At 43.7% G+C, this 17,451-nt stretch overlaps 1 protein-coding gene across 1 annotated transcript in view; it reads left to right on the top strand.

The window, feature by feature from the left end:
- vap (RAS p21 protein activator vap) overlaps window positions 1-17,451 on the top strand; it is a 75,097-nt gene that overhangs the window by 31,403 nt on the left and 26,243 nt on the right. The window contains exons 15-17 of the mRNA XM_065453226.2: window positions 8,514-8,590; window positions 8,698-8,870; window positions 16,515-16,674. Of these exons, the coding sequence (XP_065309298.1) occupies window positions 8,514-8,590; window positions 8,698-8,870; window positions 16,515-16,674 (410 nt within the window). The remainder of the gene's footprint in view (window positions 1-8,513; window positions 8,591-8,697; window positions 8,871-16,514; window positions 16,675-17,451) is intronic.

The following is a 17,451-nucleotide window of genomic DNA, read 5'->3' as shown; positions in this document are numbered from 1 at the left end:
GCATCACGTAAAGAATGCCACCACGCACTCCTGTTTCCTGTTCCGGTATCAGCAGATTTTCTTGTGGGTATTCACACGCTGCCAACCATATTGTGATAGGCATCTTCACCTATCGATTTCACAGCACGTGTGGCATGGGAAGCACACTGTACAATAAATGTGTCGCCGCTCTCACTGAAAGCAGCGCGAAGTGAGCGCCGTGTTTAGGTCTAGCGGCATCGTGGCATCATATTCCTGCATTGCCCACCAGTTTGATTTTGTTTCGGTTTCTTTTCACTGTCTTGAAATGACACTATGTATCTCCGGGCACTCAGACCCTCCTAGCTTGATGAGCAGTGGCGTCTCATGATGCAATGATTCTCGACAACTGGGCATGTCAAAACCTCCTACCAAAATACTCCATCTAAAGAAGCTGCTGACCCAGGCCAAATTTGAGAAGTGCAAGTGTAAGCTTGTTGAATCTGCAAAAACGACAATGTACGCCTTCAGCTGCTTGAGCTCCACTAGCTCGGTGTGTGTTGGAGTCTCATGCTGCAACGATTTACGTAATGCTTCGCCTTGTGTAGATGTCAACTACAGTTGAGTCACTTCGGATTGTATGTTTTCTCGGTTGTGTTTTTTTCTTGCGTGTTTATCTAAAATGTGAAGTGACCAGACTTCAACACTCTCAATGCCAACAAGGAAAAAGCCAGCTTTATTGTCTTGGGGCATTGTTTTTACGCCCCCAGATCACAGGGTAAGGAGAAGGGAACACGGGGAGGGGAAAGTGATAGCCACCAGATATTCCGTGATAGCCGCTGCATGTGCGTGTGCGTTGGCATCAGAACGAAAGGTATGAACGAGGTGCTACTGTTGTGATCTTTTGGTGCACGGTAGGGAATGGAGATGTAAACCATGTAATGCTTTTGACATTTTTATTTGCTCACTTTCTGCTCATAGACATTTAATTTCTGCACTGCTGGGGCACATGCAAAAGTATTGCACTTAGGAGTGCGGCTGCAGAGAGGTGGCCATACTCGCATATTAAAGAACAACGTACACCTGCCATCTACTCTGGAAGTGCCCTGGGACAAAAACAGTCTGTGAAAGTGTTCTTAGGAGTGTGATGTTGGGAACTGACAAACCTGAAGGCTATGAATGACGGCTTATGAACAATGCAGTTTATTAGTCACTCTTGCATTATCTGCATGAAATGGGCTTCCATGCTTATACAAAATTTAATTCCGACATTATTCCATGTGGAAATCCAGGCTAATAAATACGAAGACTTTAAGCTTTTCCTCGACTCTGCATTGCGGACCACAGTGCTTCCCTTTGACTAAAGACAGCATATCGCTTTAGTGACACTCCTCAACAATTCCTACAAAAAGGGGTTGCTTGGGAAACATACCTTCACTCCACTGCATTTGAGCAGGTGCTGCAGTCAGCCAGTTAAAAGCTATTCACTTAAAAGTAGCTGCAGTGCCACTGAAGCACACTGACTTCTTCTGTGTAGGAGTGTCAACCAGAGTAACACCTTCTAGAACGCAAGGATTCATCCTTCAGGGCCCTAAATGTTTTGTTTTTTAGCTCATACTTTTGCAGTAGGAATTGATTACTATTAGATTGTCTGAAAAAGAAAAAAAAAAAGAATATTCTTTTTCCCTACTGTAAATGTTTTGGCGGGGGATGATGCTTGATGTGTATCTGAAATACTTCATGATTTCTGAATCCGCAGTCGATTTGCTGTTACTTGTGCTACCTGTCACTGCTCTTGGTTTAGTTATGCTCACAGTGTATGAATATACTGAGGTGTTGACACTGCGCCCACCAGCGCGTCCATGGTATGTTTGGCCACGGGGGAGGGGGCACACCCTGTAGTTCTACTGCCAGACGACAGATGTCGCCGGGACTAGCGGGCCCAGATCAGTGGGCTGGCGCCTTGAGATCCCACTGCCTGTGCTCAATTTTCGAGTTTAGTAGCGCGAGTACAACTGAAAGTGCTAAGAAAATGCTTTACTTATAATAAAATCATACGTGTGTCAGGCTTAATGCTTTACTGATGTGAAAGTATCTGGTGTAGAGCAGTTAATGATGTCATACAGATCCCGAAGCACTCAAAGCCCATTATCGGTCCCAAGAGGTGGTGTCGCTTGTTGCCTGTGTCAGGCCATGGGAACGGGTGAGGAAGCATAGCGATCCCGCATCTAAGTTCTGTAGCACAGCACCGTGGCAGCAGCTGAACTGCAAGGGGTTTGGTTGGTTTGGTCTTCTCGAAAACACTTTGGGCATGTCCGGCGCCGAGGGCACCGGCTGGATACAGCGGCACCGCTTGCTACTGTTGAATTGGCTCCTAACGGATGCGGGTAATGGCCTTGTGGCCCCGTCCCATTGTTCCCCTGAGCGGCCACTCTTTCTTCAAGTTCTGATGGCCCGTTGGTGTCGCTGGGTATCCCTCTCCGGGAAGAATTCCTTTGTTCGATGAAACATGGGAAGCCCCCGCAGGCTGTTTCTCAGTGCGGCACCGTGCTTTTCTTCGGTTTGTGGCCTCGGTGGGCCACACAGCGCGTTGCCAGCTGGAGGATCATAACAACACACAATGAGCTGGAAAATTTTATTTCAATTTATTTGGAGACAGATCTGGCACTGCATGACAGATGCACATATACTGCGTAAAAATTGTGGCTATGATGAGCAAAGCTTGGCCTTTTTCTTTTTTTCTTGAGCCTTCTTTTTCATGTCCATGTTGACATGTCTGCAGTGCGGCCTCATTCGCATGGTAACATAGTAATGCAGCAACTGAGCTACGGTTTGTTCCTTATGCTCTTCACAGGGAAAAGTAATCGTGTATATGTGTCTAGGACACCATCAGTTGTGTCCCAGTATACTGTCTGGGCATTTGCATATGCTACAAACAAACATTGTTTGGTTAAGTAAATTATAAAGGTGCATGTTCGGGTGTGCAAGACCTCCTCTTGTTTTTGCATTCGTGAGTGCTGCTTCAGCGGAAGTGTTCTTTTCTGTACTGAACCCTGACTTGCATGTAGAGCAGCTGGTGAAGTTTTTCATTTGTCTACAAATGAATCCTGTTAAACAATAAACTATGCAGTCTTCAGCTTCAGTTTCTGCTCCGCCCATCGCTTGGCAAATGACATCATCACATTCTCAGTCCTCTACATAGATGAGGCTGCAAAGTTTCTGCTTCACTTCATCTGCAAAGCCATTTGCCGATGTGACATTGTTTCGGTTTATAAGGTCCCTGAAAACGGGTATGTCTAGTAACGGCTTCTCTCCCTCAACTACTCTGCAGTTGCCAAATTTAGGAGGCTTGAGGAGGGTGTAAATGGATAATGTCTGGTACAGCTGTAAGAAAGTAGGCATTGATGGGTGGTCATTTTGGTTTCCAGCCAATCTTATCTTTCCATAGAAACATTCAATTGGATCTTGATTCATCTTGCTTGTCAAGACATATTTAAAACTGTAATCGTGCAGGAGAGCATTGCAAAGTTCTTTTGTGGTTTTTAATGTGACCCAAAGGCCCTCAGATGTGCTCTTGGTGAGGAATATGTCTTGTTATCAAGCCACACTGAAGTTCCTTCTCCCAGCTGTCAAGCCATTCAATACCGTGGCTGATAACTTCAAGGTCTGAACTATGCTTTGTAATGCCTTCGGCAGGAAAACGACGGTTTAATGCATCAAAGGGATCGTTCAGAACTAAAGTAAATTCCTCAGTCGCCTCACTGCCGCCAAGACGCGGTACACCTTGTTCTGTGTAGAATTTAATGCCTGATGCCATGGAGCGGCTGAAGACTTGTGTCGCCAATTTCACACACATTTCTTCGCAAATGGTTGGGTAGATGCGGCTATATTTAATCTTTGGACACACCTGCAGGCCTCCAGCTTTGTTCTGATCCCCTTTGTGAACTGCAGAATAGTCTTCTCATCTTATCCATTGGCCTTCCTTCTTTAGGGACCTCTGCTGTTTCAGTCGATTTCTTATGCATTTGATTAAATGTGGCACGTCTGAAAATGCAAAAACCTTTCTTGTAGGATCACTTGGGTGGGTGAAGGAGTTGCAGCAGTCCTGAAGGCTCCCACTTAGCCCCAATGTGCTCCACACACTTCTGTTTGTTGATGCCCCATCACATACAAAGCCGTGAATTTTGATGCCAGCTTCTTCCAGTAGAACAAGTGCTTGAAGTAGCAACTGCGCAAGAACGGTGCCTTTAGTTGCGCTTCTGGCAGCAAAAACTCCAATTGGTCGAGTATAGCTGTCACCAAAAGGGCAAAACCTAAAAACCAGGGCATGGTCAGCAAGCTCGCCTGAGTCTCCTGTCTCTGATGTCATTCCTACATATGTCATAGTGTTTGAGTGGACACGCTTACTCTTACAGACTTGCAGTTCATCGAACATTAGCATACTGTGTTTTTGAAAGATGTCCTTCTTTGACAACTTCCTTTTTAGAGCAGCAAAGAACTTGTTATCAAAGCCGGACTCGAAGCTGACTGTTGCCATATGTGTAGCAGCGCATTGTTCTAATTGATGGCAATGCAACAATTTCATTTTCCATTAGAAACCTGCACCCTACAGGTGATCTAATATGTAGGAGCAGGCAGAGTAGTGTCCAGTTGTCTGAATATCTTTGACCCTTCTTTGACTGAGCTTTTCCGGCTGCCACACACTCATTGAAAACGAGCTGCTGAGCCTCGGGTAGGTTCGCCTCCTTAAAAAGACGTTCAATGGATTCCTCATTTAGCTCTCTTAACTTTGCTTTGCATTTAGCAAGCTCTGCCTCCACTTTATTTTTCCCGTTGAGAAGTCGTACCTTAGATTTATAACAGGCAATTCTCGCTTTGCGTATTGTTTCGACTCGGGCTTTTTTTGATGGGCTTGCTATGAGCCGGACATGCTTCAATTTGTTCTTCTTCTTCCGCCTGGCATAATGAATTCGGGGCACATCTTTCAGTCGGTCACAAGCCTTGCATATTTTTTCATCAGTAGTAAGCAGTGTGCATTTGTTATGATGCCACATTCCATAGACGTCAACATATGCGCACTCGGGATGTATATCATTGAATGTTTCTGTAGAGGGGCCACCAACGCACACAGGCATGTCATGAAACCTCTGAACAACACTTTCTACTGCACTTATAGAATGCAGACTTGCCTCACTGCCTAGACTGTCGATAGGTAGAGAATGCCCATGAACAAATGTCCTCACCGAAAGAGAGTCGTCACTCGAAGGTGTTACCTCTAGTGTTTTCGAAGATAAGGTGGGCGATTAGGTTCAAGACTGTTTGCCAAAGCCAGCTCAGAAAAAACAACAGCATGCAATCTAAAGTCCTCTACTACTTGCACTGCCCATGCTCTGCTGGGCAGTTGTAGACTTGATGCATGTTTAGAAAGAAGTGAAAATGACAGGGGCTCCTCCTTGATCAGGGTGTAGGAATATGTGGTGCCATGCAGCTGCTCGTCTTTACTTCGTCCTGCGCATGCTTTGGTATGAACAGACATCCTGTTCATGCTGCTGAGTTGACAGGAACTGGCTACTATGCTGTCATCTCTGGGGGTGTCATTCTGGACAAAAAACATTGTACAGTCGAAGTTAAAAGACAGTTCTGGATATATGGAGCACAGCTACAATATTGAGATCAGCAAGCAATTTGCAGCGGCAATATACGCTGAATGAAATCCCTGACAACTTCACTCTGAAAAAAAAAAGAAACAAATTGGTTTGAAATGCTAATAATGCAGGTTGATGAAAGAGCTAACACTGTAATAATTTAGCTAATGTATATAGTGAGATATGACAGGATAACAAGACAAATGATAGTCTGAGAAATTTTCTGAAGGTAAAAAAAATAACATCAGCGCAGCAGTTATGAAATGTTTGCAGCATAGATTACCTGGCATTCTTCGCTACCCTGAGGGAAGCAAGGTATGATGTAGTGGAGTTCATTCTTCTCTTTATGCAGGCATTCCTCTGGTTCCATAAAGTTTGAATTGTCGGAATGAAACAAACTAGCAGTGACGTTGCCATCAGCAATACAATCTTGAACTGTGCTACCAACCCGTACAAAACGAAATCGTATACAGAATCATTGAGGCTAGATTAAAGAAAAAAAAGGAAAAAGCAACCAAGCATATATGAAGCGGGTAGCTTACCTGGGTTTCACTTTGTTGAGCATCACAATGCGATGCGCTGGTTGAGCCACAGTCAAGTGCCAAACATGGTGTCAAGGTGGCATATTGAAGATGATGTTGCTTAGCCGCTGGCATCAAGGCTGTTTCCGAGACCATAGGATTCGCAGCGGGCAAAGAAGCTTACAGATGCTGCGTTGCACCCTTGTTGTCGACTTTCGGCCGACGTCGCTTGGGTGCTCGCGCAGGAGGTTCTCTCTTAAAAGGCTGCTTTAGAGATCTATTTGGCCATGTGAGGTACTTTGCGCATTTTGGAAATAAGGTGGGAACTGTGCCTTTAGACAGCACAGGCCTCTTTTCCGCATTAAGCAGCACTTTTCTATTGAGCTTCGCTTAATATGTCCGGGATATCACGTCCTCTGAAAGATGCTTGGCGCAGATATGGTCGGTAGGTGTCAAAGTCCTGGCCTGGGAATCACACGGTGCCACTGCTCCAGACGAACATTGGCGGACGGAGCTTTGAATAGGGGCACACGCTCCGTGCAAGTCCGGTAGCCCAAATCGCAGTTCGGGACGAAACACTTTCTTCCCATTGCAAATATGTCTAAAAAAAGAAGGGGGGGGGGGGCTGCTACTTTTGTCTGCGCAATGCCCACCAGAAGTGAGCCTCTGTGACGATGAAAGCTAAGCACAAGACTATCAAACACGGGAATAGAAAAACGCGTTCAAAACACCAAGGAAGTGCAGCCGCACGAGCAAAAACAGCTGCGGGTTAGCGCAGCACACACGTGGCAGCTCGCCACGATTTGGGACTGCATTTCACAGCGCCCTCTATGTCGGCTGTGAACATGCCTTCTCTCCTGGCTCGCTACCCCCAAACATACTGTGGCCGCGAGCATCGGAGCTCTCGCACGCGGCGAGGGTTTTACACCTCTCTCTGTATGCTTCTTACACCGTGGTTCTGCTACATCGTCTTAAGGAAATGAAATTCTAAATTCAGAGTACTTAGGAGCATTTTATGATTGATTATATCACTGATAGATAATGGTGGTATCTGTCATGATAATGAAATGATAGCCAACACAGCTTAAGGCCAGAAACTGCACTTTACATTTTAAAAATTTTGTGAGTTTAGAGCCAAGCGGCCTTTTTATAACTGCACACATGGGTTTTGGGTGCACACATAGGTTTTGGGTTGTGGGTGCTACTGCTTAGAAATAGGTGTACTCAAATAGCAAAATTTTCTTCTTGAATTGAAGATGAATGTTAAATACAAATGACCTTAAAATTGGACCTAATCTGGAGTATTTTTAAATTTTTAAACAAACTAAAATATAAGGCTTGCTTTCAGTCAGTTTGGTTAAATAAAGGCACATTTGCATTATTTGATTTTTAAAATGTCATTCACTACTGCATGTACAGTGAGCTTGGGATCTTGTAAAGTGGAAAACTGAAATGGGGGGGGGGGGGGGGGGTGATCATATTTTGTTGCTGTATGATAATGACAGCAATGAAACAAAGGAGCAGCATGTTCAGTGTTGCACTCATTGAACGAGCTATGTGTAGTACCGTAGCATTAAACATCATTTTGAAGGGATGCAAACATTGTGAGAGTAACCAAAAAAAATCATTTGCTGTGACTAAATTAAGACAGTTAATTTATAGGCTGTGCGAAGGTGAGGCATTCTTATTGCATGACTGTAAATTATTGAGCAGAGTTATATGCTTCATGCACTTGCTCAGAGACCTCTGTGCAGCAACTGCAGCTCTCCTGCAGCAGAATAATTCAGAACAGTCACTACTACTTGCATCAGGGAGAAGGAGGAGGAATAAACTTTTATTGTAGAACCAGCACTTTATGATGGCCGGGCCTACGCCTCCCACAAAGGGACGTCGAGGGCTTGCCTCGCCGCCGCCTCGCGGGCGTCAGAGTTCTTTTCTTTTTTTTTAGTAGACTCCAGTCAGTGTTGTTGTACTGTATATTTTAACAGAAATGAATATGAAGCTATTCCGTATAGGGAATACTCTGATCAGATGTAGATTAGATAGCAAAATCTACTTGATTCATATTTAAAATTTTGAATATTCACACATCCCTACTCGAACACTTTGGATAACCATAGCACACAAACACCTTTTTAAAACATGGCATGAGCTAACAGCTTGTGAAGATAGTTTAAAATGTACATGTCATTGTGTTTTGGCTCAGTTATCAAGCCTGCCACCTTTCTTTGTTAGTCGGATGAATGTGCAATTTCTTTTTTTTTTTCATTGTGGTATTACATGAAATAGGCCATGAGAGGCCATCCCGATTATGTATCTGGCCCACATAAAAACATTCTAAACAAATTTATTGACCATCACTTAAGCTTGTATTGTACTGCTTCCCTAGGGACCTTCCGTCAGACGTCACATCTTTCACCATTACTCTTTACACTAAAGGGAAAAGGTCAAAAGACATGGAAATGGGTAAGCAACACCTAGTCTGCTGTGATTTTGCATGCCTACATGCCTTTACCAGTGTCCTTCAGCTCTATTTGCTGGTAACCTTGGCTGTGCCACTTTTTACGTTTCAGCGGAAGTTACAGTCGAGTTGGACAGCTTGGTTAACTGTGAAGAAACGGAAGAGTGGTTTTCTTTGGGTGGCCTGACACCTCCCATTCGTGAGGACTGGGGGTCCCTACGTGTGCGAATCCGCTATGTGCATGAAGTCATCATGCCGCTGGCTGAGTACACAGCTTTCAAGGAGGTGTGTGGGCATTGGTCACTTGTCATTGCAGCTTCACTATGCTATAGACAGAAAGCCAGTGTCCTTGTTGTACATCTTGTCAGCTTTTGAAAGCCAGTAATGTGTCTTAGTGCTGCTTTTAACTAGTAGCTGCATTTGGACAAATGGTAGCATTTTGGGAAACACTTCTGTTTAGCTGTACTAGCACCATTGTTATTCACTAAAAGCTTTACTTTTGTACAAAGTTGTTGTCTTAGCTCCTGTGCTAAAGTAAGCCAGCCTGTCATTGTTACTTCAATCTGTGGTTGTTTCAAGCAAACTGAGGACGTGGCGATTGCATAGCTGGCCAACTGGTAGACTTAACTCTTTTGTTACCGCGAGAAAATGGTCGTTTTTTGTAGGTCTCGGAAAAAAATTTACCTCTACAAATAATATTACAGCACACATTGCAGCATAGCATATTGTGCATAATGAAATGCTCTTTCCAATACCACGTGCGTGAGGGAGGAAGGCGAGGCAAAAATGTGTCGTCTTCTTTCACGCGCAAGGCACGAGGGAGGAGGAGGCGAAAGAGAGTGGGTTATACTCCAGCGGCTGCTGCTTACGGCACAGCCGCTGTATCTTGAAAGCGATCTGCTATGTGAATAAAGTGCGCGCACATGTGGGCCTCATCTTCGAAACGATCTGCGATGTGGACAAAGTGCGCCCAATGCCGGTAGCTTCGTATGAGCTGTGCTTTTGACGTTTAGTTCTCGTTAAGGCAGGAGACAGCATGAAGGTCAATTCGCTCGCTGCTGCTGCCACACTTATCTTGCTTAATTTGCTACCGCAATCGATGCTTCACCTTTAGCATGAAACAGGGACTTTTTTTGTTGGTTTTTTACTTTGTTCATCACTCACTCTTTCCAACAAAGTTGTCAGACATAGCGACGAAAGCTTTGGAAGCGAGGCGTATCGAATATTATGGACTTCGGATAAAACGCATATCTTTTGCTGGATTATCATGGTCCATTGTAGCGAGAGTCGACTGTATATACAAAAACAATAATGTCAAAGGAAATATCAGAGTATGCATTTAAAAAATGAATAACTCAGGAATAGCGTATGTAAAAATAAATGCTCAGTACACCGCTGTTCTTCGGATACAAAAAAGCGACTAAGACCAATTCATCGCTCATGCCATGTGGTGAAGCACTTCCTGCATTTTGTGAAGCATAGGTGCACTCCTCAGTTTTCCCACAAATGTCTGGTTTTTGTTCAACTTCGCGGTCCTCGTAACATATTTTGCAGTTCCGTCTGTTCGGCATATTCTGAAGATGGTCCGACAAGAAGCCCAAGGAACGTACTTCACCAGTTCGTCTATAGTCATTCACCTCTTCCAGGATCTATCGCTCTCAGCGTAGCTGGGCAACTACAAGATTATGCATCCAAGCAAATCTGTTTGAATTTTTGCAGGTTGTCTTTATCACCTCTGCAGAGAAGAGTAGAAAGAAATTCCACGCAGTTGTATACTGCCTTGTGCTGATCCGTAGTGCTGGGCCGAGATGTCCTATGGGTGGTCTTTTTGGCGTGAACAGAAGTTTCTTTGCTGCTGAACGCAGCACATCATACCCAAGCGAAGTATGCACCCTGAAGATAATCAGCAGAGCTCTCAGGTCCTGCAAAGAGATTGGCAGATAGGCGCGCACAAGGAAGGAGACTGCTCAAGGCCATAAAGGGAACTCGTTGGTGAACAGCTGTGGATGTCCCATGCTGACTCTGGTGGCAACAAAGCATTGTCGCCGCCATAGCTTGACTCTGCTTTGCTGTCTTCTTTGGAATCATAACTTGAGTCCTCATCACTAAATTTAAGTGTGGGTGCTGCATACTTTCAAGTGGGACGCTTTTCTCGCAATGCAGCTGCGCGGGTCAACGCTATGGCAGCGGCTTTCGATAACTGTGCAGTGACACCGGCAGTGCCCCTTGCCTGCATTTTATGAGAGAAATGAAACTGAAACTCTTGGAAACTGGTCGAAAATGCCAGGTCCACATGTTGGACATATAGCAGACCTTCAGAGGTACACTTTGGCAGAATAAGGCAACTCGGACTCCAAACAAGATCTCACTAGTGAATAGCTGGCATTATTTTCGGTTAAATATCCCCGCTCAGCACTGTTGGACAGCAAAGCCAGTGATAGTATTTTAATTCTTGACTTGCTGGGATTCATTTGATTACAATGTTTTGATGCTAGTGCTGCGTAACCGTGAGCGGCATGCTTTTTTCTCGAGCGTGGCAGAAGGTCACAACCATGCTTCTTTTCACTACGACGCACGCGCATTAGTTCACAAAAAGGTCCTTCAGAAATCACAACATCACCGAACCGTGAAAATTTAAACCGAATCTGAAATTTAAGTGCTTGTACTAACTACTGGACAGCCTTAAGAGGAAGCTTTAGCTCGGGCCCAACTCCGACGCGGCCTATTCAAATACATGTAAAAATGCAAAAACGTTTTTCTGAGATAACCCCTGGACCGATTTTAATGAAATTTGTTGCTTTTGAGAGAGAAAGTTAAATTCTAGTGACTGTTGGAAGCGGAATTTCGATTTAGGGCTTGAATTTTCTTAAAACGATTTTCAAATATATGACCGTTTGAAAAAAATAGAAGCACGAAGTTTACAAATTCATAATTCTGCATGAAGAACTGATATCGCGGTTCTGTAAACGGCATCCATTAGATCATTCAAAGCGGACAAATTCAATATGTCATTTTACATCTTACGTGAATTTGTTACGTTGGTTACAATGGTTTTGCAAAAGTTGTATTTCCCTATGATTAAACTTTTTTATATTCATGTGTAACATATCAATTTTGTTCTCTTTAGATGTACTATTAGATGTAATTCACAGAATTGTATTATCATTTTTAGTGGTTGAGTTACAGAGTTGTAAACTTGATAGTTTCGTTTTTTGAAAATTTTCGATTTTTGCCAATTTTTAATAAAAAATTGACAACCTAACTCAAAAATTCGAAACCAACAGTCACTAGATTTTAAGTTTGTCTTTTAAATGCAACAAACCTCGTCAAATTCGGTACAGTGGTTGCTGAGAAAAACGAAATCTCCTTTTACATGTATTTAGATAGGAGCACTCGAGCTAAAGCTTCCTCTTAAGTGGTTAAGAAATGGCTCCAACATGTCGAAATCGGCGATCTAAAGCATTAGTCACCGGTGATCAACTTGAACAGGCGTGGTAACGAAAGAGTTAAAGTAATGAGGTGAGCTGCTATAACACTTGGTCAATATTTTAGTTAGAGAGTAGTGTTTTCATGAGCTTTCTGGATCTACACTGCAAGAAAGATTTCCAGGAGGAGTACACACTGGCATAGACAGAAAAGAAGTAGAGATACCACGCACTGTTTTAGACAGGGCTTAATATACACGATTGCTTTCCATTGCTTGTGCTGACTAGCCTCACTTTCTAGGTTTGGAAATGACCAAAATGCTCAGCAGCTGAAGCAATAGGTGGAACTGGTTTGGTTGCGTAATGAAGAGTAACTAGAACTGTGTGAGTCAATTAACACTGATGTTATAAATGAGGTTACCTTGAGAAAAGGTGGTAAGACACCAATGGGGGAAAAAAACTCATTTTGAGGACACAATACACATGTGGGCAACAGGGCATAGAAGAAAGGCTTGTCAGAAACAGTGATCCCTTGTGAGGGTGGGACACACCTCTCGGAAACAGGGGGAGCACACGAAAACTAATTTTTTTGTTAGTGCAGCATATGCAGGGGAGGGTCAGGTAACAGCAGATTTGTTGAAGGATGGTGGGCATATTGTTCTAGAGAAACTGGCCACCCTGTATACGCAATGCCTCATAACGTCGAGCGTACCGGAATCTTGGAAAAATGCTAACATAATCCTAATTCATAAGAAAGGGGACGCCAAAGACTTGAAAAATTATAGACCAATCAGCTTACTGTCCGTTGCCTACAAACTATTTACTAAGGTAATCACAAATAGAATCAGGAACACCTTAGACTTCTGTCAAGCAAAGGACCAGGCAGGATTCCGTAAAGGCTACTCAACAATAGATCATATTCACACTATCAATCAGGTGATAGAGAAATGTGCGGAATATAACCAACCATTATATATAGCTTTCATTGATTACAAGAAAGCATTTGATTCTGTCGAAACCTCAGCAGTCATGGAGGCATTACGGAATCAGGGTGTAGACGAGCCATATGTAAAAATACTGAAAAATATCTATAGCGGCTCCACAGCCACCATAGTCCTCCATAAAGAGAGCAACAAAATCCCAATAAAGAAAGGCGTCAGGCAGGAAGATACGATCTCTCCAATGCTATTCACAGCGTGTTTACAGGAGGTATTCAGAGACCTGGATTGGGAAGAAATGGGGATAAAAGTTAATGGAGAATACCTTAGTAACTTGCGATTCGCTGATGATATTGCCTTGCTTAGTAACTCAGGGGACCAACTGCAATGCATGCTCACTGACCTGGAGAGGCAAAGCAGAAGAGTGGGTCTAAAAATTAATCTGCAGAAAAGTAAAGTAATGTTTAACAGTCTCGGAAGAGAACAACAGTTTACAATAGGCAGCGAGGCACTGGAAGTCGTAAGGGAATACATCTACTTAGGGCAGGTAGTGACTGCGGATCCGGATCATGAGACAGAAATAATCAGAAGAATAAGAATGGGCTGGGGTGCGTTTGGCAGGCATTCTCAGATCATGAACAGCAGGTTGCCATTATCCCTCAAAAGAAAAGTGTATAATAGCTGTGTCTTACCAGTACTCACCTACGGGGCAGAAACCTGGAGGCTTACGAAAAGGGTTCTACTCAAATTGAGGACGACGCAACGAGCTATGGAAAGAAGAATGATAGGTGTAACGTTAAGGGATAAGAAAAGAGCAGATTGGGTCAGGGAACAAACGCGTGTTAATGACATCTTAGTTCAAATCAAGAAAAAGAAATGGGCATGGGCAGGACATGTAATGAGGAGGGAAGATAACCGATGGTCATTAAGGGTTACGGACTGGATTCCAAGGGAAGGGAAGCGTAGCAGGGGACGACAGAAAGTTAGGTGGGCGTATGAGATTAAGAAGTTTGCAGGGACGGCATGGCCACAATTAGTACATGACCAGGGTTGTTGGAGAAATATGGGAGAGGCCTTTGCCCTGCAGTGGGCGTAACCAGGCTGATGATGATGATGCAGGCCTCCATTAATTCGACCCCGAGTTCTTGGACCACAATGAAGGTCCTGGCCGGCTTCAGTATATTTTTATTGGCCCAAGCTTTTGTTATTTAGATCCTCAAATTGGCCTTTGCTGAATAATCCGAACTTTGCTGGTCACCACACACATGCCTGACCGTATTGGTGACCCCCCAGTAGCAGCAGTGTCTGTCTTGTAGTTGCTTAGGAGACAGTGAATGCGACAAATACGTGCCATCTCCAGCCAAAATGCTCATCTTCGGCCTGCCCTTGGAAGATTTTTAAGCTAAAAAGGTAGCTCACAATGAATGATAACAGTATTCAGCCAATTCTAACCATGCCTCCTAGTTTCCAAGAAAATTGATACGAAAGTTGCCTACATGGTACAGTTGGACACAAAATCAAAACTGTGTTTGCAACAGCTTACCATCAGAGCCAGTCTAGCCAATGTCATTGCCATCACAAGCTGGCAACATCATCGTCACCACCATCACAGAACGCTTTCTCGCTTAGCATGACAACAATGATGCACTGCTTTCATTCTTTGGATACAAAAGCTCATAAATTTTTTTTTATCTTGCATGCTAACCTAGCGGCACCAATGCATTGCAGGATCTGGCGAAGTGTTTAGTCAAGACATGGGCCACCATGTCATTTGCGATTGTCGCAGAGTTGTTTGTTAAATCCAAAGCACCAAATGCACAATAGGCCATATGGAGGACACGTTTTGGTTCGTAGACAGTGATAAAGTGCTTTTAAAATGTGATAACGGTGAACAGTGTAATAGTATTCCATTCTGTGTAGGTAAAGTTTACTGGCTTCATTTTTTTCTTACTGCTGTAACCACAAGCATGCTACACTTTTCTTTGCTAAAGATTGTGTGCACTTTGTATGGGAGCTCTAATGTTATTTATACATTGGTTTTCTACTTTGAACCATAAAATGTGGGTGCACATTTAATTCAGAGGCATGTTAGAGTCGGGCAAATACTGCCAAATAAATCAGTGGTGTGTTTCGGAGTTTTCTTGCCTCTTGCTTAACTTTACCCGCCGGATAATTACATGTTTTGTTGGTACAGTCATGGTGGAAATAAAGGAAGTTGACTGCAGTTCCCCTGCTTCAGAAAACCCACTACAGTCAAACCTCATTATAACAACGTAGGTAAAATCAACAATCTTCGTTATATAGAAATGTTTTATTAAAATTAGATCTTATGTGCAAGTAAGTACAGTCGTTAATTGCATGAAAGGGGCTGAAAAATTTTCTTAATTACTGGACAGTCGGAAAAATGAAGATTAATGAGAAAAATATAATTGTTGAATTTGTGAGACTGTGACAAAAGGTACGGTTTTATGCTGTGTTGATGGTGTCTTTTCATCAGCAGTACAAAGCGGAGCCAGCTACGCTTTCGTGTCCACTCCACCCTTTAACGTCCACCCCCAGGGCTGATAATGTCCTCTGCAGTGGGACAATGCTATCATGAAAAGCACCAGCAGTGTGGAGCAAATACTTCGTCTGCCTTATGCTTCAACGAGTCTCTGAAATTTAAGATTATGCAACCTCCAGCACTAAATGCACAGGAAGGTAGCGCATGATGCCACATGATCTCAGCTAGCTCAGTCTCTGCACACGGGAAAACACTACATGCTAGCTGTGTGTGTGCTCAACCACGCTGACAGCCATGCACAGCTATGGCCGTACTAAAGAAAGAGAGATCTGCGCCAACCTACCCCTGCCCCCCCCCTTGCACTTGCGTGTGCTTGCTTGCGTGTTAAGATGGCACTCAAGTCATCGTCCTTCTCAGCTCACCCTTGCACGTTTTCACTTGCACCTAAAGCACACAACGCATGGCGAGCGATAGGATCTTATCACACTTGGACTTTATGCAGATTGTGACGCTGCTCAAAGCGGTCACTTTCGGTCACATGGCATGCGTTTTGAGAGGTACTTTCACAAGCAGCTGCATGTAGCTCGACCATTCGACGACCTGTGTCTGTAGAAGTTTCCATTTATTGTCTCGGTATCCTTTCGCAGCTGCAGTGAAATTTCGCAGCTGCAATGAAAATACATTTTAAAATTGTGTATTAACAGACTTTGTCGTATTGAAGTATAAAATACATGGACAAGACGCTATAAAAGGGTAAATACCTTGTTATATTGAGAATTTTATTATACTGAAGTTTTTTATACGCAGGTTGAACTGTATTTGAGTGATGACAGCTGTTACTGAGCCCTGTGGCAGAGCTCTTGCAGCAGCACTCTGGAATTGTGATGCTTAAGTGCGTTACAACCTCTGAAGCTTTAGGGGGGCGCTGAGTCATGCAGCCTGAGTATGTAACATGCATGGTGTCTTCAACACACATGGCGAAGTTAGTGTGTGTATGTGTAGCAAGCAGTCAGCCTGCGCTGCTTAGATGACTCTGTGCTTTGCTTTGCATGGTGTGTGGCAGCTGGTGGTGGATGAAGAGCTCCACCTGGTGAGCGTTCTGGCAGACTTATGCCACAAGGATCGCACTCCCCTGGCCAGTGCCGTACTCCGGGTGTTCCGCTACGAGAGAAAGGAAGCGCTCCTGCTCAGGGACATGAACAACCGGGAGATCGACCTCGAGGGTGATTCCCACTTTGTCTTGTCTGGTCTGGTGTTTCTCATGTATGCACAGCTGCATTGCAAAGCCACGTATTTTGTGTTGTCTTTCAATTAGTGAAAGTGAGGGCTCTGGAGTAAGGATTAGGCAGGAGGGGGGAAAATGCAGTCATATACTGTAATACATATTCAGAGCATCGGGAATTGTCACCAGGAATGATAGTGGTTAGCAGAGGAAGTTTGCTTTTTGCACACACACACATGTGTTCATGTCCTAATCTCTCTTTACCTTGTATACTTTGCACCATTAAAAAATATGCCAAAAAAATTGTTCCGGTCGATGCGCCGCTCTCTACAACTTAATTCTGTACTTTTCATGATCTGCTGTCACCTGGTTGCATGTGTGTGCTGGCATAAGTGGGAACTTTCTTCTCTTGCCCGTTCTTGTTCTCAAACTTTAGCATTGCAACTTTTGCAATGCATAGAGAGGTAGAAAAGCTGGAGACATAAGTATGATTGGCAATTTCAAGGTATGACAATACCAAGACAAGCTGTTCATGTGAGGTGCTGTGGAGTGCATGAATTATTTTTGAACTCCCTCCTTTGCACAGGGAGAACTTACTGGCTTGTTAGTAAACTGGCAAAACAATAGCATACTCAAGAGCTGCAAGTACTTGTCTTGTTTTAATTGCATGTTTGGTTAACCACGTTCGATAGGTAAATGAGGGTCCATAAGCAAATTGCGAGAGACAAAATGTGAAATCTTCGAACTGTTGACAGTGGCAAAACTGCATGCTACTCAA

The sequence above is a fragment of the Dermacentor albipictus genome, chromosome 1 (genome assembly GCF_038994185.2).
Source record: "Dermacentor albipictus isolate Rhodes 1998 colony chromosome 1, USDA_Dalb.pri_finalv2, whole genome shotgun sequence".
Lineage (NCBI taxonomy): Eukaryota > Metazoa > Arthropoda > Arachnida > Ixodida > Ixodidae > Dermacentor > Dermacentor albipictus.
This window is presented reverse-complemented; position numbering and strand designations above follow the sequence as displayed.